The sequence below is a fragment of the Thunnus albacares genome, chromosome 23 (genome assembly GCF_914725855.1).
Source record: "Thunnus albacares chromosome 23, fThuAlb1.1, whole genome shotgun sequence".
NCBI classification, from domain to species: Eukaryota; Metazoa; Chordata; class Actinopteri; order Scombriformes; family Scombridae; genus Thunnus; species Thunnus albacares.
Genome location: NC_058128.1, coordinates 1,154,993 through 1,182,848, shown reverse-complemented (window position 1 = coordinate 1,182,848; position 27,856 = coordinate 1,154,993). Strand labels below are relative to the sequence as shown.

The 27,856-nt window shown below is 36.2% G+C and overlaps 2 protein-coding genes across 11 annotated transcripts in view; one reads left to right on the top strand and one right to left on the bottom strand.

The window, feature by feature from the left end:
* Positions 1-4,818, top strand: part of eps8a (epidermal growth factor receptor pathway substrate 8a) — a 44,942-nt gene extending 40,124 nt beyond the window's left edge. For all 6 annotated transcript variants that reach the window (XM_044343122.1, XM_044343121.1, XM_044343120.1 and 3 more), the window contains one exon: positions 364-4,818. In XM_044343122.1, coding sequence (XP_044199057.1) covers positions 364-474 — 111 coding nt within the window. In that variant the 3' untranslated portion in view covers positions 475-4,818. The remainder of the gene's footprint in view (positions 1-363) is intronic.
* Positions 4,819-7,076: 2,258 nt separating this feature from the next.
* Positions 7,077-27,856, bottom strand: part of ptpro (protein tyrosine phosphatase receptor type O) — a 70,942-nt gene continuing 50,162 nt past the window's right edge. For 2 of the 5 annotated variants that reach the window (XM_044343093.1, XM_044343094.1), the window contains exons 17-27: positions 27,240-27,323; positions 22,300-22,335; positions 21,777-21,858; positions 20,859-20,949; positions 19,962-20,038; positions 17,576-17,710; positions 15,761-15,883; positions 15,456-15,610; positions 13,624-13,759; positions 13,257-13,382; positions 7,077-11,503 (exon numbers count right to left, since the gene is read on the bottom strand). In XM_044343093.1, coding sequence (XP_044199028.1) covers positions 13,278-13,382; positions 13,624-13,759; positions 15,456-15,610; positions 15,761-15,883; positions 17,576-17,710; positions 19,962-20,038; positions 20,859-20,949; positions 21,777-21,858; positions 22,300-22,335; positions 27,240-27,323 — 1,024 coding nt within the window. In that variant the 3' untranslated portion in view covers positions 7,077-11,503; positions 13,257-13,277. The remainder of the gene's footprint in view (positions 11,504-13,256; positions 13,383-13,623; positions 13,760-15,455; positions 15,611-15,760; positions 15,884-17,575; positions 17,711-19,961; positions 20,039-20,858; positions 20,950-21,776; positions 21,859-22,299; positions 22,336-27,239; positions 27,324-27,856) is intronic. The other 3 variants (XM_044343095.1, XM_044343096.1, XM_044343097.1) reach the window with 3 other exon arrangements.

Genomic DNA, 27,856 nt, shown 5'->3' with positions numbered 1-27,856 from the left:
GTTTCGGCAGAGGGAGCTCGTTATGTTCATGCAAAGATGGGAGATATTTTTTTTTTTAGATATAGACTCATGTAACCACAGCCAGTGTCTGAACAACCAGAAGATTTTCTCATCAGTTTTGAAAAATCTTCTGCCTTCCAGCAGTGCAGGACAGCAGGACGCTCGCTAGTTTGCTGGCAGAGACGCTCAGTCGCTTAAAAGCAGCGAGACTCAAGAGATGAAGATTTTTTTTTCCATTTTGTGTTTTGAGTTCATGTCGTCTAACCAGCTGTTTGTCTCTGCTTCTCTGCTCTGCTTTCCTCCCTTTTGCTCTCTGGATCCTCTCTCTCCATCTCCTCCTGTCTTCCCTCTCTGTGTCTCCAGAAGAGTTCAGGCTCTGAGCTCCAGGAGATCATGAGGAGGCGGCAGGAGAAACTGGCAGCCAGCACCTGTGATTCAGGGGTGGAGTCTTTTGACGAAGGCAGCACCCACTGAGCATCCACATGGCTTCCCTCCTCCCCTCCCCTTCCTCCTTTACTTCATTTTTTAATTTCTTTTCAAACTGCAGCCTGCTGTTTTCTCATACTCTTGATCCTCAGGCGGCGGCTGACCATGCAGAGTTTGTGGAGATCATGCGGCGCCGGCAGGAACTCCTCAGCTCGTCTCCATAGAATAAAACAACCTTTGGACCGTCCAGTATGTCGGGAACACACAGAATATTCTGCCATGTTTGCCTGAAGCTCATGTGAACACTTTTTGGGATTCTGGATGATGTTTTCTCTTCAACAGATGTTGAAAAGTTTTGTTGGTGTTTTGTAAAAAAAAAGAAGTGAAGAAAGGCTGCTCAGTGGCTCATTTTCCAAAGCGAAACCCTCTCAGTATTAATTGTAGAGCGGCTGGTATGTTTTTATTCTCAGTTTGTGCTTCACATTTGTTTTATTACATTTGAGTCACAGCGTTCAGCATCTGTTTCCTGAAAAATAAATGATCTCCAAAAAACTTTGAAAGTTGTTACACTTGCTGCAGTTTTGAAGGTATTTTAGAAAATCCTCAGAGACTCTGGACCACCTGGTTACACATCTCTCTGCTCGATTTGTACAACATAAAACAAACTTTAATTTTATCTGTATTAATGTAATTATCCTGAGAAAACACACTTAACTCTTGATCTCAAGATAAAGGGATAAAAAAAAAACTTACTAATGTAGCAACTATTCTCAGCTGCTATATGAAAATATATATATAAAAAAGAAGAATGTATATGTATAGATGATACCTGATGATGAAACTACAAGATAAATGTTTTCACGGTGTACAAATGTCACTTTAGTCGTACAGCAGATCAAATGTTTTTAAATCCAGATTGTTATAAAAATACAGAGTCCTCAAAGATATTTCCTGTATGTAGAAGATATTAACTTGTTTATACAAATGGTCTTGTGGGAACAAGATGTTTTTGTAAGCACAACTTATTATAAATGGTATCTTCACACTAGATGCTGTCTATAACAGTAATATATAATGCTCATATTATGTGTATGTTGTTGCAACAAGGTCATATTTTGTACGTGCAAGATAGTATTTATATCCAACCAGGGAATATTTAGATACTATAAGTTTTACTGAAGGTCAACTGCAAAACTACAGTGTTGTTCAGAAAAACTGAAACTCTGTGACTTGAATGTAATGAGAATATTTGAGAGGCACAAACTGGGGCTAGTAGTTGATATGACTGATGGGTTGATATATTCAGAAAATAAAAGAAATTTAAAACGTAGTAAATGTTGGCCTGAACATACTTGTTCTAGATCATAGACTGGTAAATATAACTGTACATTGCAGATTATTTGGGCCAAGAGAATTATGATATTCACAGTATATATATACTCTTTTTATTTTATGGTTATTCCAAAAGTTTAAATAACTTCAATAAATTGATGATAGAACAGATCAGCTGAAAAAGCAAATAAGTGAAAATTCTGTCCTTGAAATGCACAAGAACTTTATTATAATGTCTAATTTATGAGCATCCTGTGATTTAGAGTTAGTGACGCAATCATTAAGAAACAGATTTCCAGATGATATTAGATTTGGTGATCAGCATTTTTGCACAATAATAAAAATGTTAATGTTTCTCAGCCGAAGGCGATCGAAGAATCAAACCTGTAGAATGATTCAGAATCACAGTTTAGTATTTTTAATGACTGTAGGTTGTTTAATTAATTCTCTGTACAGATGCTACAAATCTGTTTCTGCTGACTCTTTCTTGAAGAGGTCAAAGGTCGTCCAAACTCTGAAATGAATGTAGTCTGCTGACTCAGCGAAGCTCCCACTTTGAACTTCATGGATGTGATTACTTCAGGCTCCGCCGACAGCAACAGGTAGAAACAGTTTCATTAGTCATCTTACGTCATCATATGTCACCGGGTAGATTAAAGTGACGGTTTGTTATTAATCATGTTAAGTTACAGACTGACTGATATTTATATGTTATTAAAGTCAGTTAATGACGACTTGTAAAAGCTCTGAGACTGAATGGTTACTGATCTTAAATAATATGTAACAGTTTGGCAGTTTTGTGGACAAAATACCAAATTAATGCACGTTAAAAAAAAAAATGTAAGTAAGCTACTATTTAAACTGCTTTCTGCAGAGAGAACGGGAAGTGTTTATGGATTATTTCCTTTTTAAAGTTGCTTTGGAAATCAATCAAAAACTCTTCTAGAAGCTTGGTGACGTAGTGACTAGTCATATGACTAGTTGGTGAACTGCTGTAGCTAGCTGGCAAGCTAACCACTAATTGTCACAACGGTTCTCCCTGCTTCTTACTATTTTCTCTGTACTGTGCCGTTAACTAACGGTGAGTTAGCAAGCCCGTTAGCATAGCTTAGTTGCTAACAGGACAGTTCATTGTACTACAGAGTACCATACTCAGTTAAATAAATCTGGATGTTAGCAACACAGCTAATAAGCTATGATAGCTTCCTCCATTTTTGGACTCTCCCGCTCTCCGTCCCTCAAAAGTCAGCTCTGTCAGGATGACTTGCTATTGGTCAGTTACGCAAATCCACAGGTCAAAAATCACCAAAATGGAGTTTAAGTTGATGTAAAAATTTCCGCAAATTTACTTTCAATCCCAGCAAGATAATCCTCTGTTCGCTGTGGTTCTGAAGGAATTAACTAAATTAAATGCTGGTGTGATCTAGCTTAACGCTAGCAAGAGAAACGTTTCGGCTCAGTGATTCATCCCGCTCATCATGACTAAATGCTGCAGCATCTCTGGCTCTGTAGTAGACAAAGTGTCAAACACTTCTTTTCTCTTTTTCAGTTATGTTGAAGAAAAAAAAGCTGTTATAGCATTTCTGACAGTTAGCAGAGCTTCTGTCACTCTACTTATTTTAGCCGTGGAGTGCTGGACACAATAATATGATGCTAATCTAACACATTGGGGCTGCCATCACTTCAGTAAGTTGACTAATGGGACAAAACACTGAACAGTTGTGTAGTTGGAGTTCTGCTTCTCAATATCCTGTAAATTCTCAAATAGTTGCCCCAATGACCGAGAGAACAAAACCTTTATTATTTTATTTCCAGTTTGCCAGTTAATGCAAGCTCATCACTTCCTCCATGTTTACCTGCTGTCTTGATAAATTCAGTATAATGTTGTATAATGTTCATTTCTACAACAGCCATGTCATACTCACTGCTGTTCAACGCTCGCCAAGTTTCCATCCAAGTGTAGCACAAATGCACTTGCGCTTTGAATCGCTCCTTATTTCCAATCACTTCTACTTTGCTGTTTTTGTTATCAATGTTAAATTCTGTCAATGAACTTGAACTATTTCTGATGTTTCCATCAATGCTGCTCAATGAGCATAATCCCAACCTTTCAAGGTGAACTTTTAGTATAAAAATTAACAGGAAGTTTTTGAGTTTTGTTGAGGACAATCAAAAAAAAAAATCAAAGAATTGAAAAAAAATAGCAAATGAAAACTGTATCAAAGACAGAAGAGAAAGTGGTGAGTTTGACTTGACTCTGTTGTTGGAAATGCACATTGCTCAACACTTAATTTACCATATGAGACATCATAGTACAGGTAATTCTCTCAATATTCAGTTATTTTTGTTTCTTTTTTTTTACCTGGATTTCATTTGTTCGTGCTGGCCACGAACTTGCTCAGACTTGGATGTTATTTGAGAATTTACAGTAAACTCGTAATCTGTATATGTTGTCTTGTAAACAGTGACCAAAAGCTGTTAAGAAGTTGGTTGAATGTTGGAAAACCATCAGCGAGCAAAAAAAGATTAAATCTACAAACACAAACTTAATAACACAATGACTGTTTTTGATTAAAGCACCAGATCATCCACTGTAGCTGGAGAAAATGTGTATATATATATATATTAAATATGTACTGTATATGCTTGCATATAAAAAAATCAGCCAGTACACTCTTTACTCACTGTCGCATTGATTGTATTGACTTTGTTTTACACTTATGCACTTAAGTTTCTGGGGACATTTCCTGGTTGACTATAAAGGATGTGAAAAGTGGAAAAAACAAATAAAATGTCTGAAACTGTAGCACAACACTGTAATAACATTAACGATTAAAGCTGGGTAGTTTTACAGTTTGTGGATAATTGCTGTTAATGAGAACAGAGTAAAGTTGCTTTATTTAGTGAACTGTCCTCGTACTCAAACAGTTCTAGAAGCCAATCAGAAAGAAATGTTAGCGAGAATTCACTACAAAAATGCATTTGTACGTGTATAGTTTTCATTGTGCCTTTTCCATATAAATCTGCTCATTCTGCAATAAAACATTTACAAAAATGTCATCATCGTGTTTATACTCCCCGACCCTGATGTCTGCTGGACTATGCTGAAGAAAAGCCAATGGAAACCAGGACAAACCCAGTTTTTAGTAGGATTTGTCTACTTATTCTTTGATCAGATAATTCTTACCAAAATCATTTGTCCATTTTTAGACTTTATTTTACTCAGACAGTTCTTGTACGGCTGCTTGTGTTTAAATATTTTACATTTAATAAATTTGGCTGCTTTTGTCCAATGATGGGAAGGATGGAAGGTTTACATTACCAAATTGCAAAAGCCACTATTTTATTTATAAAATACGGTTAAGTGTCAGAACATGATATTTCTAGTTAGCAACTGTTTATCTGTCACCTTTTAAAATCGATCAGCTCTTACTGTAAATTTAAACAACAAAGAAACTTTCAGATGTTCACTTAATGTCACTTATGTCCTCTGTCTGTCTGATTGTCCAAAAATTGTTTCGTTGAAGAAGGAACTCCGCTCTGTTTAACTGTGTTGTTTGAAAAATAGACAGTGGGCTGTGTACTTTTTACATAAAGAATCTCGTGTAAATTATCTTAGCTAGCTGGATACTCAGCGGTTGACAAGAGTAAACGACAGATAGCTGGTGAACAAGCTGTCTTCAAACTTTTAATCTCGTCATATCACTGTTTTAAACATTTCACTGTAAAGTCTTTCAATACGGACCTCCACGATTCAGAGCTCTGAAGCAATTTGTTCCTCTAGTTTGTGAAGCTAATGTAACGTTAGCTTAAACAGCTAGAGTGCTAAGCTGTCAACTGTGACATTAGGGTGCCATGCCATTGGTCTGACGGCCCCATTATTCCGAAATCCCGATAGTTTGCTAAACTTCCATTGGACCGAAGGCCCGTTAGTCTGATGGCATGTTACCCTGAAAAGAAAAGCCCTCTGCTCCGAAAATACACATTCTCCCTGGAGTTTTTAGTTTATTTTGACCTGCAAACACGAAGATACTGTTTACAGTATGCTTGCTAACCCTAACCCTTGTGGGAGCAATGGGCTTATGTTTTCGGGATAACGGGCCGTCAGACTATTGGGCTTTCAGTCCAATGGGACATTTTTAGAACTATTGAGATTTTGGGCCTTCAGACCAATGGGCAGTCTCCGTCATCAGGAATTATCAGTCAGACATCTGATAACTGATGTGGTTTATCAGCAGATTGAAATTAATATTATAACCAATTATATAAATGTTATCAGTAAATACAACAGCAGTGCAAAACAAAACATTTTGATATTAAACAGACACATTTTGTATTCTAGCAGATGTCAGGAGCGGACCAAATGTTGAGATTAATGCAAGAGACAGGAGTGTAATACTAACATTTAATATTTTTGACGTTATCCCAAATGTCTTGATTGTAACATAAATGTAGGCAGTGATATTTTACTACTTTACCAAATTTGAATTTCATGATTATATTTAAATATTACTGAATGATGTCAAGTATACAACTAAAGTAATATTTTAATAAACATGAGCTAAATTGGTCACATTTTCTATAATTCTTCATAGAAAACAAGGCAAGTTTAGTCTGAAGCTGACAAAATATGTAATAGTACAGAGCCAAGTTTTGGCTTTATAACATAACTTTTGGGGAGACTATACCAAATTTGGGAATTAATACAAAATCATTAAGGTGAAATATATATAATTAGTATAGTAATCCCCAATGTTTTGATTGTAATATAAATGTAGAGGATGCTATGCCAAATTTGTAATCATTACAAATGTGGGGAGTGTAACAAATACATTTTAAGAAAAAAAATTTGAATGTCAATTATAATTGACTACACATAAATATGATTGCGTAATGTTACGTTACCCACTAATGCAATATCTTAACGTAGGCTAAAAAAATTTTATAATAAAAGAGTGAAGTTCACATAGAGGTTGATTTTTTTCTGACTGGCTGTTTTTAAACCTTGAGAACTGAAACAACACAAACTTGCATTATTTTATTGTGATTCTTTTCATGTAGAAACAATATATATATATTTGTAAGTATGTGTATGGTGTTTAAAACTATGTAGACCACCAATACAGGCCTTGAGTTTAATTTATAGAAAATAATTTACAATTTTTAATTTCAGCCGTGAAGTAAATATCAAAAAATGTGTTTTTGGTATTGGTACTGAAACTTGCTGAATCAGCACTCCTAACAAAAAACTTTGAATAACACCCAGCCCTCGTCACTACACTTATGAAGTTTGTACATAGAAACTGAATCACAACAAATGTAACTGCAACATTTTATTTTGTTCCAACACGCACACACACATTAAAACTCTGTGACAATGATCCGGGTTGAGATCATCCCTCAAATTTTAAGTGACACAATGCACAAGAATGGCACCAATGACGTACAAGTTTGACTGGACACACACTAAGCAAGAGAAAGAATTGTAGAAGAGTGTACAGTGCTGAGCTTTTGAAAATTGTCTGCAGGTTGTCTGTCAGTTTTTATTTTTTTATTTTATTTTTTTTTTGACAGTCGTACCAAAGTGCGTTTGACTGGCCACAGACGAGTTCTCCGTGTCCACATGACTCTTTTGAAACAGCTGAGTTTCCAAACATCCAGCTTTCCACGGCGACTCCGAAGCCCCAAAAAAACGAACCGTCGTAGTGATGAGAGAACTTAGCTTCTGGCTCAGGTAATGATTCACATATACAACAACTTTTAAAAAACAAACCTCTAAAGCAACAAAGTCATCTCACAAGAATTACTTCGTAATGACAAGTAGAAACAGAATAGTTAAGCAGTAGTAGTATGTACAGTACATTTGATATCTAATAGTGAAATGTAACTTATTTCAGATCGAGTGGCGACCGAACCAAAGTGCCGAACCTCTGCGGATCTGAGACAGCAAACAGGTAAAGACTTCAGGTGTTGAATCAGTTTGAACCACAAGGCCACAATGACGAATCATTTTACAAGTCAACACTGACGAGTCTAGCGGCCTTTTTACACACATTCATTGATTTCTTCAAATTTTTTACAAATTGGATGCAAGGTGTGGTCAAAATAATGCAAACAACAGTCAGTATAGGCTTTTCCTTTAATCACATTTTAGCATTTAGGGAGCTATACCAATTTCTTTTATAATATTAGAAAAAATTTAGGTCTATACAAAATTTGGGGGTAATACATTTTGGAAACACCTATTTTTTTTTTTTTTTTTTTTTTTTAACATTAAAACAAATATTCTACAAAATTTTACAAAGTTTGGGGACACTATCCAATTTTGACATTGAAAATTGTTTTTAACTGTTAGCATTTCAGGGAATCAGTTTGAACCACAAGGCCACAATGGAAAAAAAAAGTCAACACTGAAGTGTCTAAAGGCCTTTTTATGCACATTCATTGATTATAATAAATTGGACACAAGGTGTGGTCAAAATAATGCAAACAGTCAGTATCTGCTTTTCTTTTAGTTAATTTTTTGTAATTGGGGGTTATACCTTTTTTTCCAGTAGAACTAATTGTGCATGAGCAAAATAACATCAGTATTGTCTCTTGCATTTGGTTTCAGTTATAATACTGATTAATCCATATTATTTGGTTACTTTTTAGATCAGAAAATGACCAATTTACATCTTAATTTTAAAAATGTTATACTGTGTTTTATCTTGGCAAAGTTATTGTAAGGCAGTTCATAAGACAACAGTAAATGCTGATAATTTTTTTGTAGTATTTACACTCTGCAAAGTCAGGTTTATTTGCTGAGGATAAATGTGCAACAAAAAACTTTGTACAGAAAACTTTTTTGGCAGTAAATTTTAAGAATTTTTATTTTATTGGACCATTAACAATAACAAAAACCTTTAACAAAAAGAAAAGCCATTCATTTTGAACTCTTAGCCAAACCTTGTGCTGCGTTCATTTTGACGACACCCTGTACATCCTGAATAGAGTGTAAAACTTTGGGTTGAATGAGGTCGACCACTCTAATCTGTTCAGTAGACATTCTCTACAGTCATCAAGGAAGTGGGAAATCTGGATTTTTCTTTTGCCCTTCAAGTCAATATGTTCAGTAGAAAGATGGTAAATGACAACAAAATGATCGTAACTAAGTTGATCTGATAACTAGCAGACAGACACCGATGCTTCAGAAAATGGCTTCACAACAATTTTCTGTACATAAGTTGAGTGTTCAAGACAGATATGCGGTCGGCCCGAGCCATGATCAGAGAGCCACCAGGGGGCCCCAGAACAACAGAAATTTTGTCACAATTGTGAGTATTTAATGCTACATTCATTGAATTTCTTACAATGCCCAAAAGCTTTTCCAAATTCCAAAATGTCCTCCCAACAAATATAAGTGGAATAACGCAAAATTTGGGGGGATTAATACAAGAATTACTAATTTCACTTGTGACATAAATAGAAGAGAGAGATATGAACGGTTTGTAATTAGTGCTGTATAATATTTTAGGGCACTATACTAAATTCTGCCATTAAAATCCTTGTATGAGCAAAAGATACTAAAAAAAATTTTTTTTGGTGATATACAAAATTTTTGGGGTATCAAATTTCTTTTTTGGGGGGGTACTCCAAATTTGGAAATTACAACATTTACGCCATAACTTTTGATGGACTATTACAGATTTTATCTGTAAAAACAAAAAAATCTGTAAAAAGAGTGTGCCAAATTTTAGCGTTTGAAGCGCTATAGGACTTTTGAATGAATTTATTGAGTGTTACACAAAATTTTGTGATCATACCAAATTTTACAATCGTTTTAGAAAAATTTGGATTACAACAAAATTTCAGGAGTGTAAATTTGGATTCATAACAACTTCTTGAGGCACTATACCACATTTTGGGATAATAACAGTTTTGAATACAACAATCATAGGGAGCACAACATAAATTTAAGATGTGTTGTACAAAATTTTGGCCATAATAAGATTTGGGAGCTCTGTAACAAATGCAGTGAATGTATCTTAAGACAAAATGTTATTGTTTATTTTATGAAATGACCCATTAAACCAGGTTAAGCTTTGAGGTCATATTTGTAGTTTTATTGTCCTTGACTGTAGGAAAATGAAATTCAAGTTGTGCTCGGGGCCCCTAAAAGGCTCGAGCCAGCCCCGAAGATATGCTGAGCAGATATGTTTCTGTCATTTCCCAACATGAGCAACATAAAGGGAAACTTGATATCAGGTCTTGATATAATATCTCAGTGGTTTTGGCAGTTCAACTGTCTTCAGATACTGTCAGATATGATCCTTTTCTCTGCTGGAGGATTGTTGCCGCCAATGTGATCACAAAACTCAGAGGGTAAAAACCTCTACGGTTGTCTGAAGTTCATCTTCAGACTGAGACACATCCTTCGTTAGAGAGAGCCCACAGCTCACAGGACAAATATCGAGCAACATGGCTGTACAGCAGTCCTCCACAGTCAAAAGCAGCAGCAGAAACTCTTCCCTTCTTCTGTCAGCAGGTCAGGCAGCTCTGAGGCCTCAGTGCAAATACAAACTACCTCTCTACAACCACAGTCTCTAGCATCTAAACTGGCCTCTAACACGCCGTACAGCGACGGGATGGCAGCATGAGGCCGACATGTTTCCACGTTAAGACGTTCTTTCCCTTCCACTGTTTTTGTGCCCTTTAGTTTTTGTGCAGACCCAGCAAACATTCAGACGTTTAACAGTTGATTCGACGGACAGAATAAAAAATTTAGACGCTGCCTGTATCGAGCAGCATTTAGTAAAATCAGGACTGCAATATATTACCGATCAAACACTTTCTGAAGCTGCTTTATAGCTTTCTGTACATTAAAACAGAAGAATAAATGTGGAGATACTTCGGCAAATGAACAATTCAACGACTGATAAAAATTTACGAACGGTGAGCATCTCCACGCACAATAATGCTTCTTAGTTGCTGTTTTTAAAAGCAAACACTTCACTAATCGTTTAAAAATCAGCTTCAACTTGCCAAAATGTAAAATTTTGTGCTCATTTTGGATCCAGAACTTTATCCTTCGTCCAATGCTTGCTGGGTTCCTTCAGTGAATATGACCTGTGCAGCAGTCCTGGCAGTTAATCAGCATGTTAGCGCAGGTGGTGGCTGTAATAGTTAACATGTTATTGTCCCGTGTCAGGTGGCAGTGTGTAACGTTGTCCGTCCTCACTTAGCAAGAAGCCAGGAAAGCTGCACGTAATTAACTAAAACTAAAACTAACAAATGCTAAATGACTTTCAAAGCGGAGGAAGAGGCCAGTGTGCTTGCTGGTTTTTCAGCTACTCCTGAGATTAAAAAACATAAATAAAATGGAAAAACTGCTGACTCGGTTCCACTGACTCGTCGCCTCACGTTGTCTGAACGTGGACGGACACAGTGTAGACATCCAATCACTGGACGGAGCTTGTTAATGCTCCGACTCCTCCGACTCCACGTTGACGTGAGTCAGTCCAGTTCAGAGGGCAGGATTGTGGTTGAACATGTTGGTCAGTCAGTGAAGGCTCCTTAAGGCAAAACTCCATCCCATGCTTACACCAATTCAAACAAAAAACTGGATTTCACTATTATTATTTTTTTTTTTGTCTCTTGTGTTGTCGAGATGTTCTGCTGTTTTTTTTTGATACTGATGATGAAGCGGATCTTCTTCTGCAGAGAATGGATGCCTGAAGCACAGGAGGTTGGGTGTGTTCACAGCCTGCAAGATGAGGAAAAGGGATTTAATTTTCTTTGAATTTCCTGGAAATTTTATGAGGAGATTGCAGGTATTTAATGGTTAATTTTGAGGACATTTTACAGAAAGAGTGCAATTTAGAACAAATTATAAAATGGGGGAAAAAAGGTTACTTTGGTTGAGTTGTAGTTTCATATATAACAATTCATTAAAGTAGCTGCTGTGTAACTGCTAATTCTTATGTAATTTGGTAGTCTTAGGGAAAGAGTTTTTAAGTAAGAATTTGGTATATAAATACTGGTGCAAACTGAGTATTTTCACTCATTTATCAAGAATCTTTGCAGATTAACTTGGAACCCAAATACAAGGAGTTTGTACTTAACTAAACCAACTTTAATTTATTTATTTTTTAATAATTTGTACCAAATTGCACAGTAAAATGTCCCACAAATGTACCGTTAAATACCTGCAAATTACATTTAAAAGTTTCCAGGAATTTGTTATAAAATTAAAAGACCTGTAAAATGAAGCATTTCCATTTAATTTAGTTACATCAGGATCTTTACAGCTAGAGGTTGTGTTTGTTTATTTCTCTGCAGGTTCATAGAGTTAAATTTGTCACCAGCCTTTCAGCCAATCAGAACAAAGGAGGCGTCCCGTGGTGAGTTTTGGTGGCGAGACTTCAGAGGATGCCGGAATTAAAAGGTACTTTGCTTTCCAGAGACACATTGTTTTTTTCTGTTGGTAAATTCAGAATAATTTACAAAATATTTCCTGGAAAGAATTATGTCATTTCACACTAATTATTTTGGAAAAAAGAAAAACTGTTTAATTGATACATTTCCAATTCAATCATTCCAGGTAATTCTGAGTTTAACCTTTTAGTCTGAAATCCGTCTACAAGCAGAATACAATTCAACATGTATTAAGAATTCATATTTTACTAGGGCTTAAATGTAGCTGTTCCTTATATTTTTCTCTATAATTCATACTGAAATATACAACCTTCTTTCCGTTCTTTCCCATAAACTTCATACAAAATTATTCTGAAATTACACACTTGTAAAGATTTCTTGGCATTTTCACATCACTACAACAACTTTTTTGGAGGATTGTGCGATCAAAAATGTATTTATGATTAAAGTTTAAGATAATATTCAAAGCTGCTTTAAAGCTAAAAAAAAAAAAAAAAATAGTCATAGTCATAGTCATAGATAGTCATGGAGCAACCAGGTGACGTAACTGTGGTTTATAGATTGATGGTTGCGTTGTCGTCTTCAACCAGAACGGAAACAACTCGACATACTTGATTAAAATTTACACACATTAAAAATAGCAATAAACTACAACAAATCAGCTTCCATGTGCCAAAATGTAAAGTTTTGTGATCTTTCCAGGAAATTATTCAGAAATTATGGAATCATAAAATAAAGTAGAATACTAAAATTTTGGCTGTGGGCAAAAGAACTAATGTTTAGTTTAGGTGTGGATTTTTAAGACAAATTTTTTTTTAACATTGCTAGAGATGGTAGATTAGGATTTTGTAGACGTTTTCTATTTTTAAAATGAGTTTTTTGGAGGATTGTGCTGTTGAAGATACTGAAGATATCTCTAATTATTGGCCAGATTGCTTTAAAATGCTCCCTGATCCCCAGAGGATGACACTTATTGATTTTGATGCTCAAGGACAAACTAAGACTTCAGATCATTGTAGTTAAATTGCGTCGACAGTTTAAATTTCATGCTGTTCTATCTGTAATGTTCATGTTTGACTCACGTCTGGAGGAGTCTGCCGTCATTATGTCTTGCTGGCGTTCTCGTAGATGACGTCCGAAGTGATGGACTGCTGCTTCTTCTTCTGCCACATCAGCAGGACACACTGATGGATGAAAACGTACTGCTCCTGCAGACACAAAACACATCTGATTAAAACCTGAAATCATCTGAAAACAGTCTGTAAACTGACTGAAGAACTGAATTATTCTTCATCATATTTTATTCTGGATTGCATGTTTGAGTGAGTTGTACACACTGTTTATCAATCAGAGCATCATTTTAGAATCTCTTTTCACGTTTCACATCTACATATGTTCATTTCTCTGATGTAAACAGACAGCGACAGCGAGCATCAGCGGGCTCCTCACCTCAGTCTGGACCATGGACAGACGGTGTGAACGCATTTCAGACACCATGCCCAGGATGTCGGCGAACTCGTGTTCTCTGATGTGCTGCATCAGACGGTCCAGAGCGATGAAGGTCCCCGTCCTGCCGACTCCAGCGCTGAACACCACAGAGCAGAAACATGCAGTAAACACCAGAGGTGGAAAGTAGCTAACTACATTTACTCCAGTACTGTATTTAAGTACAGTTTTGAGGTACTTGTACTGTACTTGAGTATTTCCATGTGATGCTACTTTCTACATTTCAGAGGGAAATATTGCACTTTCTACTCCACTACATTTATTTGACAGCTTTAGTTACTTTTCAGATGAAGATTTGACACAATGGATAATATAACAAGCTTTTAAAATACAACACATTGTTAAAGATGAAACCAGTGGTTTCCAACCTTTTTGTCTTTTGACGTCTTACAAAAAGCAGTGTGTAGTCGGGGTCACATTTCACATGTCTATGAGTTGTTAACAGCTCCACCAAATAGTGATTTTTCCCTCTAAACTTCTCACATGCTTTCATTTCAATAAATGTTCAAATGATCCAATATTTCAGCAAAAATCAAAGATTAGAGAAAAAGTCCAGAAACTGAAAACAGATTTGTGTATCAGAACTTTGTTTTTTCTTCTTTCCTCTCCCATTAATCATCTCACCACCCCTCAGATTTATCTGCTGACCCTTTGGAGGGGCCCGACCCCTAGGTTGGGAACCACTGGACTAAACTAGCTAACTGTATATAAAGTAGTGTAAACTAGCTCCACCTCCAGCAGCTACAACAGTAACATGCTGCTCTAACACTGATGCTTCACTATTAATAATCTAATGATGTCATATATAATAATATATCAGTCAGAGGGACCAAACCACTACTTTTACTGCAATACTTTAACTACATCAAGCTCATAATACTTATGTACTTTTACTGCAATACTTTAACTACATCAAGCTCATAATACTTATGTACTTTTACTGCAATACTTTAACTACATCAAGCTCATAATACTTATGTACTTTTACTGCAATACTTTAACTACATCAAGCTCATAATACTTATGTACTTTTACTGCAGTAGGATTTTTCATGCAGGACTTTTACTTCTAATGGAGTACTTTTACATGTCTGTATTGGTACTTTTACTGTAGTAAAGTATCTGAGTACTTCTTCCAGCGCTGGTAAACACACATCATCATCATCATCAGACACATACAGTAAAACATGGATCATCATAACGGCAGTTCAGGATTCATGAAGTCTGCCACAACAGGAATAAAATGTAATGGATGACATAATGCACATGACATCATCTGTCTAATTGTATTTTTATGGCTGTTAACTTTCAGGATGTGATCTGTCTTCCTGCTCTGAGACTCAGTGTCTCTGAGCAGGTCATTAAGTTTCCTGCTGAACCAGAAGATAAATGGAGCTATAAAGTCAAACTGAACTCTACACTTCACTGATTCACTCGCTGCCTCGGGACAGTTAACATGCCCGCACTGATGAAATTATTTGACTGTTTTACTTGATTTACTGTCTTGTTTAGAAAAGTTTGTGAAATCAAAAGGTACATTTAACGCATACAGATGAGATAATAGCAGCTTGTATAATAACATCTCATGATAAAACTAGTTCAGCTTTTTTAAACCTTTTATACTTAATAAATATGAAAATCAGTGTATTAATCTAATGCCAGTGTGTTTACATGCTAACATTACTTTTCTTCTGGCGCCTCATTTTTACCCTGCTGTTATTAAAGATCTAACAATATAAAAGTCCCTGCTGATGTGGGCGGGAGACCCCTCCTCACCTGCAGTGCACTATGATGGGGTCTTTGGTCCTTTTGGCCTGCTGACGGACGATGTGGACGAACTGCAGGATGCTCTCGATGGCGTTGACCGTGGGGACGCCGTGATCCGGCCAGGAGGTGTAGTTCAGGTGGAGGATGTCCTGAGTCTCATCTGCCTGCAGGGGGCGACAAAGATATTAAAAAAAGCCAATTTATAGGTCTGATTCAAGAAGGTTTGTGTTTTTTGTGATTATTTATTTGAGTTTTTACATGATTATATCCACAGCTGGATGCATCACTTGTGGTTTTTAGAAACTGGTACTCACATATCCCAGTCTGAACTTCCTGATGGTCCATTCTGGTGACTCGCTTTCAGAGAGCATCTCCACACTGATCTCTCCGTACATCACAGGCTCATCTGTGAACGGCCAGTAGTGATCACACTTCACCTGAAAACACAGGAAACACAACTGTCATGTGACCCAGTGCAGCGGTTTGGCTCACTGATGTGGTTTTCATCAGATATATCAGCTTAGATACACACACACACACACACAATACTTGTTAGTAGATCAGTTCATTGTCAGTTGGTTTGTTTGGTTTGTATTTGCATTGACAAATAAACCTGCTGCACAACATGCTGTTTGGTTTCCACTTGTTGTTCCAGAGCTCATTTTGATGTGGAGCTTTAACCTGGTTTGACTTTATTCTCACAGGTTAAAATCAAATAAAGTCACATAAATAACAATAAAACATGGTTGTGCAGGTAGAGAAATAAAGCTCAGATGAGCTTATTGATGACATGTGACTGAATAATATGAAGAGAAAAAAACATTCACACTTAAAATATGATTAACTGAGATTAAAGCCTGTTTAAATCTGCTCTGAAGGACTTTGAGGAAGAAATTTGAACCAAATAAGAAATTTAGTTCCATTAGTCAGGACCTGTATGTGACTGAAGATGAAGATTAGATGATTGTCTGGTTGAGTAAGTTTAGTTTTAAAATGAGACATACAATTATTTTAAATATTTCCAATATTTGAATTGTGTCTTATATATAAAAAGGACATGATATGATCAATGTTGAGAAGCCGACGGGAGCAAAGATTTCAGCAGGTTGTGTTTTTATTTTGTGGAGAATTATTATATTATATTATATTATATTATATTATAAAATGAAAAGTAAGAATAAGTTAAAGAAAAATAACAAAACAGCTTCATTTCCTGATTACACTAAGATATTTAGTTACTTCTCATTGACTGTGAGGACGAAGGAGATATTTAAACCTCATTTGACTCTTATAATATAATATAATATAATAATAATATATTTTGTTATGGAGGAATGCTGGTCAGTGGTCAACTCATCAGCGAAGCCTTCGATGTCTTATGCTGAGAATATTTATTGAACGCTTGGCCAAGCGGAGAACAGAAACAGTAAACATGGAGGTGTTCTGCACCAGATGCTGCCTCTTTACTGTTCTGAGAATGAACGTCTGACTTTTGGTCTTTAACCCCACAGATCATCCCACAATATGAAAAATGAGTCTATTGGTTCGTTAGTTTGTAAACAATGAACTGAAGACTTTACCGGTGTTAGTTCAGGTCACTGTCGGCACATTCTGGTTTGAATGTCTGATTATGCCCATGAATCTACGCAGCCAACCTATCTGTGTTGTCTAGGAAGGCCCCCTCTGACCTTGGTAACCATGGCAACACCGATTTACCCTTTATCAGAGAGGATTCTGCTTCCCCAAGCATCAGTCACTCTAAGTCTCAAGGAAAGGAGAGAATGTCTCCTTCAAGGCCCAGGCTTGACCCAGTATAACCCAGTTCTTAGCCCTTAAAGATGGAAAATTCCATAACACATTTAATTTGTCCCGCATAACTCCAAGTGCAGCAGTATTAATAACATGGAACTCACAACATACAGAGTTAAGATGAGAAAGCCTTCCTGAATAGAAAGGGTTTCAGGCCTACGCAGACTATGCAGCTGTAAATCTGTCTCCATAAATGTAAAGACTATTGTGTGACATGTATCTGTTTCTGAACAGAACTCGCTGAAGAAAAGCAGGAAATGAAGTGTTAACTCCCTTTGAGGTTTCCTCTGTGACAGGACAGAAATAAAAAAAAAACTCACCCTCCGCCGCTCGTTGCACTGCGTGAGCATGACGACGATGGGAGATTTCTGCTGCAGCACCATCTTCCAGAAGTCGTTCCGGGTCTCGGGCAGCGGGCCCTGCGTGGCGATGTACTCTTTAGGATGTTTGTAGCCCTGAACGCCACATGGCAACACAAAGAGTGAAGAGAGAGAAGACATCAAATCAGCATCAGAGTTATTGACAATGACACAACAACACAGGTGTAACACCTCGCCTAAGGGCGAGGACCCTATTGTTTTTCGTGTTTGTTTGTTTGTTTCTTTCTTTCTTTCTTTCTTTCTTTCTTTCTTTCTTTATTATTACGCCACTTCAGACCTAAATTTGACCCCCTAAACATGCTCAAAAACTCACCAAATTTAGAACGCACATCAGTTCTGGTGAAAAATTTGATAAAATGTAAATATTAACCCCTAAAGTGCCAAAATGTGCTCTCTAGCGCCACCTATGTAACTAAAATGGCCGCCACGGCCTGTAGGAATGTCGTAGAGAGATCGAACCAAAACTCAATTATTCGTCTCATCAAGACCTACAAATCATACACTGACACCCCTGACCTAAATCCAACAGGAAGTCCGCAATTTACCCATGAATGTATGACTTTGCGCCAATTTTGGTCCCCGAACAAACGCTATCTCCTCTGAGGGCGTTAATGGTATCAGCTTCAACCTTTAATAGATGACTTATGACACTGTGCTGAAAAAAGTTGTTAAAAACTTTGTAATAACTTGAATGGTTTGGATTTAATAAGCCCTGAAAGTTGCAGTGCCACATCACCCTTACAATGTAAACCAATGGGGAGGCAATCTATGGGCATGAACTTTGTGTCAAAAAGAGGCTTCTGACGTCTAAACTATAAGTCTGACCACTTTCAAACCTGTATCAGTGGATTCGCCATGAAATTTCCTACTAAAATATGATTTTTAATGTAAGATTTGGCCAAAGTCATGGGATTTATGAGGATATTTCACCAGAAGCGTACTCTAAAATCCTCCTCTCCAACTGCTCCTGACAGTACACATGTCAATCAAACTTTCAGAATAAAAGCACACCACACTTGTAAGAAATATCCCTCATTTTTAAAAAGCAAAATGATCTGATCCTGACGGGCCAGAGTGCGAGGTCCCGACTAACGCTGCTTGCAGCTTTAATTTCCATTGCTGTCATTATCTGCGGTTGTTAATTTGAGACACCAGCTGTTCTCATCTATCCAATAGCACAGCGACACACTTCTATGGTTAGCCTATCATCCTGCTGCTGTCTTTATAAAAACTTTTCTCTCTCTCACTGCCATTAGTGCGTTCATGCTGCTGTTATGTGCGTGCCACCACCTCCCTATCACCGCCTAGTCTTTGCAGATTCATCAGCTTCATCAGTGTCAGCAGTAGTCATCAGCACCACCAGAGTCTTGACTCCACGGGGGGGTTTATCTTGCCCCTCGATTAAAAACTCTCCCTGTAGAATCTGAGCGCCAAAGTCTTTCCTGACCAAGACTTAATTACACTACATCATCTGTTAAAATAAACTATTATCTTTACTTCTTTCACTGTGTCTCTCCTGACTGAAATGAGAATAAATGCAGGTTTATTTTGAGGAAGTTCACTGTAACTGTTTCTTCCAACTTTTCTTCCTGATTTTCATTCTTTCATTTCAAGAAGGACGAAAGGACTCGTGGCTGAAACTGGTTTCCATTTACTACATAGTCTGGAAATGTAATTTGTAACATTAGTGAGTAGCAGAAACTATACAATAAATCAAAACTATCAAAACTCTGCAGAGTACAATACCCAGACAAATGTATATTAATGTGCTTTATGTGCATTAAAGTAATGTGGTATCTGGTTAATTATCTATTATAGAGTAATACACTCAAGTAAAAAACACTAAAAACTAAAATAAATATAGAAATTCTGTTTGGATGACAATTTAAAGTGTGGAGCCAATAATCCATAAAAGATTTAAACATATCTGAAATTAATATTCAGTATATGTGTATTAAGTTAATGCTAAAATATTATTTTAATAAAAGTTCTTCTAGTGTAATTTGTTTTTAGCTTTCAATATTTTTAGTATGATTTCTTATCATTATACTACTTATAACATGTTTGAAGTAGTGTTAGATTTTTTAAAAGCTTTTAGGGTTTTTATGTACATTTAGTGCTATTTTTAATCATTTTTAGTTAGAACCCTTCAGTCAGTGTGACTTTTCTTATTATCTTTCCTTATTTGTGTTAAAGTTGTTATTCTTGCTGCTATTTGACCAGAACTCTTTTAAAACAGATTTCAATGTTGAGATCGTGCCGTTTAAATAAAAGGTAATAAATTAAATAAAAAACAACACACTAACACGGACATGCAGTTACTCACAGGTATGTAGTTGGCGTTGATGTAGTCTGAACCTTCGTCGTTGTGCATCGAGATCAGTTTCACTCGACTGAAGTCGTCTGCAGGAAGATTTAAAGATTTCTCAGTTAATCATCAAACTGTTTCATTTCTTCATATTTCCAAACTGCTCCGAGTCTCACGGCTTTATCACAACTTCAAACCGAACACGTGAGCAACATGATCTGCGGCTGCTGCTCTAATATTTCGTTGATAACTCTGTGATGTGAATATTTGAAGACATCTGACAAGTTTACTTTTCTCTACGTCTCAAAATACTAACAAACCTTGCAACTATTTGATACGTCTAATTGGTTTTTGTAACTTTAATAATTCAGAGTCCAACCTTGATGAAAGATCGACAGGATACTTAGTTATTTACACTATTTTGTGGCGTACCACAAGGATCTGTTGTAGGACCCTTATTATTTCTTATTTATATTAATGATTTAATGACGATATTAATGATTCATTTGTCTTTTAAATTTTCTTTTCCCATTTTGTTTTCTGAAGATACCAACATGGTTTTATCACACAGATTTACTCTTCTTGTGAGGAAACAGTGAGAGTTGCAAGATGGTTTCATGAGCGCTCATTAAATATCAGAAAGTCAATATTTGCAAGAGGTTTGTTAGCGATTATGAGACAGTGTTTCTTTACAAATGTTCATTAGATTTATGTATAGTTATACATAAAAATACATGATCTGACTTTTTGCAACTTCAGATTTAATTCTCAAATTCATTCTTGTAATAATCAGAGTAGATTGATCATTTTCACCTTCCTTATTACAAAAAATAAAACAAAACATGGTTCTGTTTTTTTATGTTGTTGTATTTATGTGCCTCTTTCCCCCATAATGCCTTGCTGTCAGTGACTCACAGGGGAGGATGTTGGTGTATCGGTTCTTCGGCCTGTTGACGGGCAGGTCTGCTGCATCATGGGAAAGATCAAGTCCGACACTCTTCAGTTCCTGAAAACATGAATTAAAGAGTTCAAAATTCAGTTTGAACACAAACATGCGACTCAAGTCGTAAGTTTCAGTAACAATGTGTCTCATGTTTTAACTGAATTTCCCAAAAAAAATGTTCAGTATAAAATCTAGTGAATGTTGTGTGAATATTAGCAGATAAACAGCAGGTGGCGCTAATTCAGTCGGTGCCATTAAACTGTTGCAGAAGAAGAAGACACAATGAGGTCATTAAAAGAGCGTCAGTCAAAGCTCAAACAATGGAAAACATGATGGAAATATGACATTTCTGTTTGTTTCATGTGTTCATTTGAGGAAGGTTACAGTCTCCTCCTCATCGCTCCACTCAGATGGATGAATGGATGAATCCTGCTGACGTTGGTGATCCTCTGACTTCACCTGGTGACATCATCTGCTCAACGTCTTAATACTTTAGTTTATGAGCAGTTTATATGTTCTGAATAGTGTCTGTATTACTATGAATGTTCATCCTTGACCTTCGGAATCAATATTTGATGGACACAAAGGTCCACTTACAGACTTCATTCAATGAATAAATAAAGCTTTATTTATTCACTGAATGAAGACTGTGAGATATGGTTGAAAGCTCCAATGTTAGTAAGTGGACCTTTGTGCTTAGATTATCTATATAGACTGATGGGCTCTCAGATCGACCTGTTTCTCTACAGGCAGATTCCCCTCACCTGCTACGGTGGGCGGGGAAATAAAATCAATGAATCAATAAATACAAACACTGACAAACAAACCGTTCGGTGTTATGATCTCATTGTCCTTAAGATGCTTTTGGGATCTGATTTAACTTGACATACCTCAAACTGCAGGGAGAACTTGTAGGCCGAGTCTTTGCTCATTTCTTTGAAGTAGGCGTCAAAGTCGTCCAGCTGCACAGGACTGTAACGATAAAGAAATAAATATAGTTCAAATACTGAAAGCAGAAGGAGAGATGCAACATGTCAACATGTTTCTACTTTAAAAATCTCAATCTGACATCTTTACCATCAACTACACAAACATTGCCACTTGAAGACAGGAAATATTAAACTCTAATAGGCAGATTACAATTAAATCAAACAGAGGATTAACCCATTAGATTGTCTTGTCCTCTGCAGGTTGAGTTTCCTCCTGACTGAAGGTTTAACAGCCTGCAGTTTCACTTTAATCTGCTGCATTTTCTCTGTTGGCTGAAGGCTGTTATGAATGTGATGGCAGCTTTTATTACATGCAGCACACACACACACACACACAAAAAAAAACCACACGTAAAATAAATGAATCCACACTATAAGAAGCCCACATCACACACTGAGAGACGATGTTGTTTAGTTGTGTTACCTTGTTAGCTTCCGTTTCTTTAAAGCTGTCTTGCTCCTATAAAATACAGACATGTGTGATCTCACCACCGTCCACTCACTACAGACTGACTGCATTACATGTTATATACTGTATCATACTAACTCAACTGTTCTCCTCCTCCACCTCTGCAGACCAGTATCAGTATAGTAGGACTTGACCGATGTGGGTTTTTAAAGCCTTTAATGATTGTGACATATTTATAGTTACGGACTAAATTTACTGGCAATTCAAAATGTTTAATTTTGACAGCAGAAACTCTGAAATATTAGCTGTTTTACTCATTTTTTAAAAATTATAAAAGAGTGTAAATGTCTTTTAAATTTTAATTAACACAATCACTGGGAACTAAATAGAGTTGTGAAGTGTTTTTCCTTATTCTGTGTTCCCATTTAAAGGTTTTCTTTGAAATTGTTCTTAATATTACTCAACATAGAATCTCAGGACTCTCCTGGATAATGTAACCATCATTTAAGTTAATGCTCTGAACACCAGTTTGAATTATTTCATCTTTGTTTCCGAGAAATCAGGTTTTTGTCCATCATTTTTGCAGAAGGCTCTAAATAATACAACACCCATGAGCCTCAGCTGCTGTTGCCATGGAGAAGAAGCCAGTCAGAGTTGTGAATCAGAGCAGTAATTAATTAAAAATGTTTCACTGTTGGATTTTGAGAGCAAAATGTCACCATGGTTGCCAAATTCATCCAAAATTAACCAATAATCCAAAAGTTAATTGATTTAATCTGCACCTTGCTGTTAGTGGTGCCCGAAATGCATCTTGGGAGTCGTAGTTTTTATGTCCACAAGTCTTGTAGCTTCAACTTTTTACTCATGAACCAGATATTTTCTAACTCAGTTCATGTTTTGCTCTGATGATCTAACAGGGAGAGTTTCATGTTGATAACAAACTGGAAGAGCTCCAAATGTGAGTCACTTAACATCGTCTACTGGACATCCGAAATATCTCCTCTGACTTCACAACTCTGTTGGAAAATATTAATTTTTCCAGATTTAATTGAGGTGACAGCCTACACATAGTCAAGCATCAATTTTAAAAAAAAAAAAACTGAATTAATTATATGAACGAACATTGTACCCAGGTAACTTGGTCATCAGATCAAATTTAATAAGGTCTATGTCAGTCTACGGATGCCAGTTTTAAAAAGTAAAATCACATAATCAAATTAAAATTTCTATTTCTATTTGTGTGCCAATGTATCATAACATAAAAATTACAATTTTATATTGTATTTAATTGTAACTCAATCTCAATTTTAAAATCGTAAATGCTAAAAGGAAAACTGGACTTGTGCATTTGAATTTAAATTATTTCCTTAATTTCAGCTAGTTTCAATTGAAAATGCAGTGAAAAAGGCCTTTTTCCATGTTCAGAATGGTCAGAATGGCGCTTTCATAACCGTTGACTGTCAGATTTCACAAATGAGGTCAGGGAGAGTCCTACCATTATGAAAATTCTTATTTTCATTAGCAACAACCTAAAATCAAGATTCTATAATTTAAATTCAAATGCAAAAATCCAGTTTGCAAAAGAGAGTCCATTTCACATTCAGGTTCAGTTTGTTACGGCAGTATTGTGCTTTGAAATACACAGAAAAATATTCGCCAATAACTTTTGATTTTAATTTTTGCGGTAATTGTGCATTTTAAACATGGGAGTGTTTGAAAATTAGAAATTACTTAAAAAAAATAATTTTGTCGTGCACACAAATAGAAAATCAAATTTCAATTTGTATACATTATTTAATTTTAATATTTGCAGCCACAAACTTCAATGACAGGCCAGTGCGTAAAACCCATCCATCGATCTAAACCCAGGAAACAGAGCTTTACAATTACTCATCTCATCACATTATAATAAAAACATCATGCTCAGGAATTTGTCTTTCATCTGAAACTGTTACCTGCTTTATGCAGACACCTCCATATCAAACATGCAGCATTTTTACATTTACAGCACTTTATATTTTACACTTCATGCTTCTGGATTCACATTACAGAGTCAAATCTGGTTCTTTAAAGACTCACTCTCTGACTGCGTTACAGCATCCCAAATCCCAAAATGTCCTCCCAGATTTGAGCAGCTCGGTAACACAATGAGCGAGTGTATCTTTCACCAGCAACATGCACTTAAACATCTACAGTCTAACAGAATAAACAGAACATACAGTAACTACACTAAAAGCAGCACCAAATACTGACAGTCTACTTCTAACGTGAAAATCCACACAGAAAGACAGACGGCATGCAGACAGCAAACACAGAGCAAAGCAATAGTTAGCATCAACAGTTAGCATCATGCTACATCCAACATGTTAGTAGATACACACTCGCTGCGACTTTGAGAGTTCAACCACAGACACAGCATTGCAAGACAAAGTTCACCATGTAAGAAAAATCATCTGCTGACTTCCGGTTTCCCCCGTGAATCAAACTGGACTTTAAATTCAGTTTTAGTTAAAAGTGCAGTGTTCAGGTGTTAAAGGAAAAGTCTGGTGATGTTCTTTATTCTTCATTGTGTCAGCAAATCCCATGAAAAGACAAAAACCAACAATGAACTGATCTTCTGACAAATATGGTGGGTGTATCCAAAGCCGGATATATCTTATTCCTGTGTGCTGTAGACCTCCATGGTGTCCAAAAATTATTAAGAACAACAATGAGTCACACCGCTACACTGGGTGACATGTTCCTTCCTCACCATGAACACACACTGTAGTTTATTGTGAAATATTGTAAAATCCCATATAGACTGTCCTGCTGGCAGAAATGCTCACTGGAGCATTGGAACAAAAAAAAAAATTAAGAACAACAAGGGCCCTAAAATTGAAACCTTGTGGAACACCAGATTAAATTAAGATTAGTTAATTCCTTGCTAGGTGACATTACTCCAAGGAAATATGTTGAAGTGGCTCTCATGTATGAACATTTATACATTTATTTTCTGATTTAGGCCCAAATGATTTAAAAAGATTCCAGTTTACAAAAGATAATTTATGTAAATTAAGAAAAACAAGGACTCTAAAATCGAGCCTTGTGGAACACCAGATAAACCGTTAAGATGATTTAATCACTCCAAGGAATCATGTTGTAGTGGCTCTCTCCAAAAGCACATTTTATCTACATTAAAAACTATTTGGGCATAACTCATAAAACAAATATATAAATGTTTAAGACATTTTAAAAGATTCTAGTGTCAGAAATATGCCAGCTTGCGAACATTAGGCATATCATTTATGGAAATAAATGGAAAAACAAAGGGCCCTAAAACTGACTCTTGTGGAACACCAGATTTAATGTTAAGTAATATAACATTAATTGACATGTTCACTGAGTATGGGTACTCACTGAAAAAAAAAACCTTAATAAACCATTTTGACTAATATTTTTTGTAGGTATAGATCATAAAACCCACAAGTCTGGCGAGATATTCATCCTGAAAAAGTGAATCTTGGTATAAATGGAGTGAGATAAATACTAATTCTATTTTTTATGAACTTTCAACTGTTGTAGGAGTCTAAATAGAGTGTATAATTAACTTAAAAATATTATGTATTGAAAATATTTTCAATATAGAACTTTGCAGTTATCATCAAACACTATGATTTTTAAAAAATACGACTCACCACATAACTGTTTTATTTTTAGTGGTCTTTATGTTTTGCATGAGTTAATAAATTAATTATTGGCCATACCTACCCAGGAGTAATGTAGTATGGTCATTTTAATATGTTTGGTTTTAATGTTAATGATGGATTTATAGAGTTTGTACGTTCAGAGAGGTACTATAGATTATAATATTAAACCTAATGCCTTTGACTAACTTAATTTTGTGCCCAGCTTCCTTCCATATTTTAATTCAATATCAGAAAATTGTGAAAAATTCCCCTTAAAATTTCTGATAGTCCAAGTTGACATATTCAAATTTCCAACTGTTTTCAATCAAAGAAAACAGGAAAGCAGTAATGATACACAATGGATCATCAAAATTCTTTTGTTGATTAATTCTGTCCTCAACTACTAATCTCAACTCTCAAATAATCGATAACTTCAGTATTTGTTTCAGCTCTAGTGCATTAATCCAACGCTGAAAATAATTCCCAAAAATGCCTGCTTTCATCCTTTTTTTTTAGGAAATTAATGAGCCTTTTATTAAAATGAAACTGTATATTTGTGAGGTGTTTTTAAAGATTTCTGTCATTAGTAGATGAGAGAGAGTAGGGAAGGAGAATATGTTTGATTTGGGTATTTTCATGGAACATATTGGGGTAAAATGCAATTATCTCACTCTACTTGAGGGCAACCAGACTACTAACATCATTAGGATGGACAGGGAGATATAATTGTGTATCATTTGCATAAAAATTAAAAGATACATCATGTTTACTTATAATTTGATAAAATGGAAAAATTGCACCTTGTGGTACACCACACTGGTAAACACTGGTATTGTTGTTTTTGGTCTTTTCATGGGATTTGTTGACAATAATTAAAATTTGGGCAAAAATGCAATTATCTCACTCTTACCCTCATCAAAGAAATAATTTGACAAGGATAAGACAACTAGCATCATTAGGATAAACAGGAAGATACAATTGTGTATCATCTGCATAAAAATGAAAAGATATATTATGTATAATGTGACCAACAGGAAACATGTAAATGGAGAAAAGAATAGGACCCAGAATCACGCCTTGAGGTACACCACATATGTTAACGTGTTGTTGTTTTTTGGTCTTTTTCGTGGGATTTGTTGACAGTAAGAGAAATATAGAGCAACACCAGAGTTCTCCTTTAACAGTAATGGAGTGTAAAACAATGTCTCTGATCAATACTGTGGGCTGTGACTCTGCTAAGACATGCCCCTGAAGTGCAGTGTTTTTGGCCAGCAAGTGCTTACTTACCAAGGATTAATATAAAAAGCCAAAAGATAGTCAGTCCAAAGGCAGGATGGCAGTAGGGTAAGGAAGGCAAAGAGGCTTCTTCGCCTGAAGGGGGTTCAAATAAAAAACAAAAATAAAAACACAAACAAGAAAAAATAAAAAAATAAAAACAGACACCAGGGGGTGATAGGTTGGGGACAGAACATGGTGCTCCATTAGTAAAGAGGCACAGAGCGTCGAGAGCTTCACATTAGTGCTGAACACAGAGTTAATGCATCATGCAGCCGTTCAGAAAGTGTCCCGTTGTCTCTCTGGAGGACAACAGGAGTCTGTTCGCTGCCGGACGTCAATGGCCGCTCTGTCTCATTTAACAACCTCCAGCCTGAGCCTGTGACATCACTGCGTCCTCCCAGCACGTCCCACAATGCAACACTCAGCCAGGCCCCTCATCATGTATAAACAGTCCACATTTTGTCACTTGGCAGTGACGTCAGACCGCGTGACGCCACCTCTATGAACCTGATCAGATGGATGATCTCAACATTTGTGCTGCTCAGGTCATGTCTCCACTGATGCAGATAAATGTGAAAACTTCAGTCTTTATTTGTCTTCCTTACCCACAAAACTTTAGTCTCACA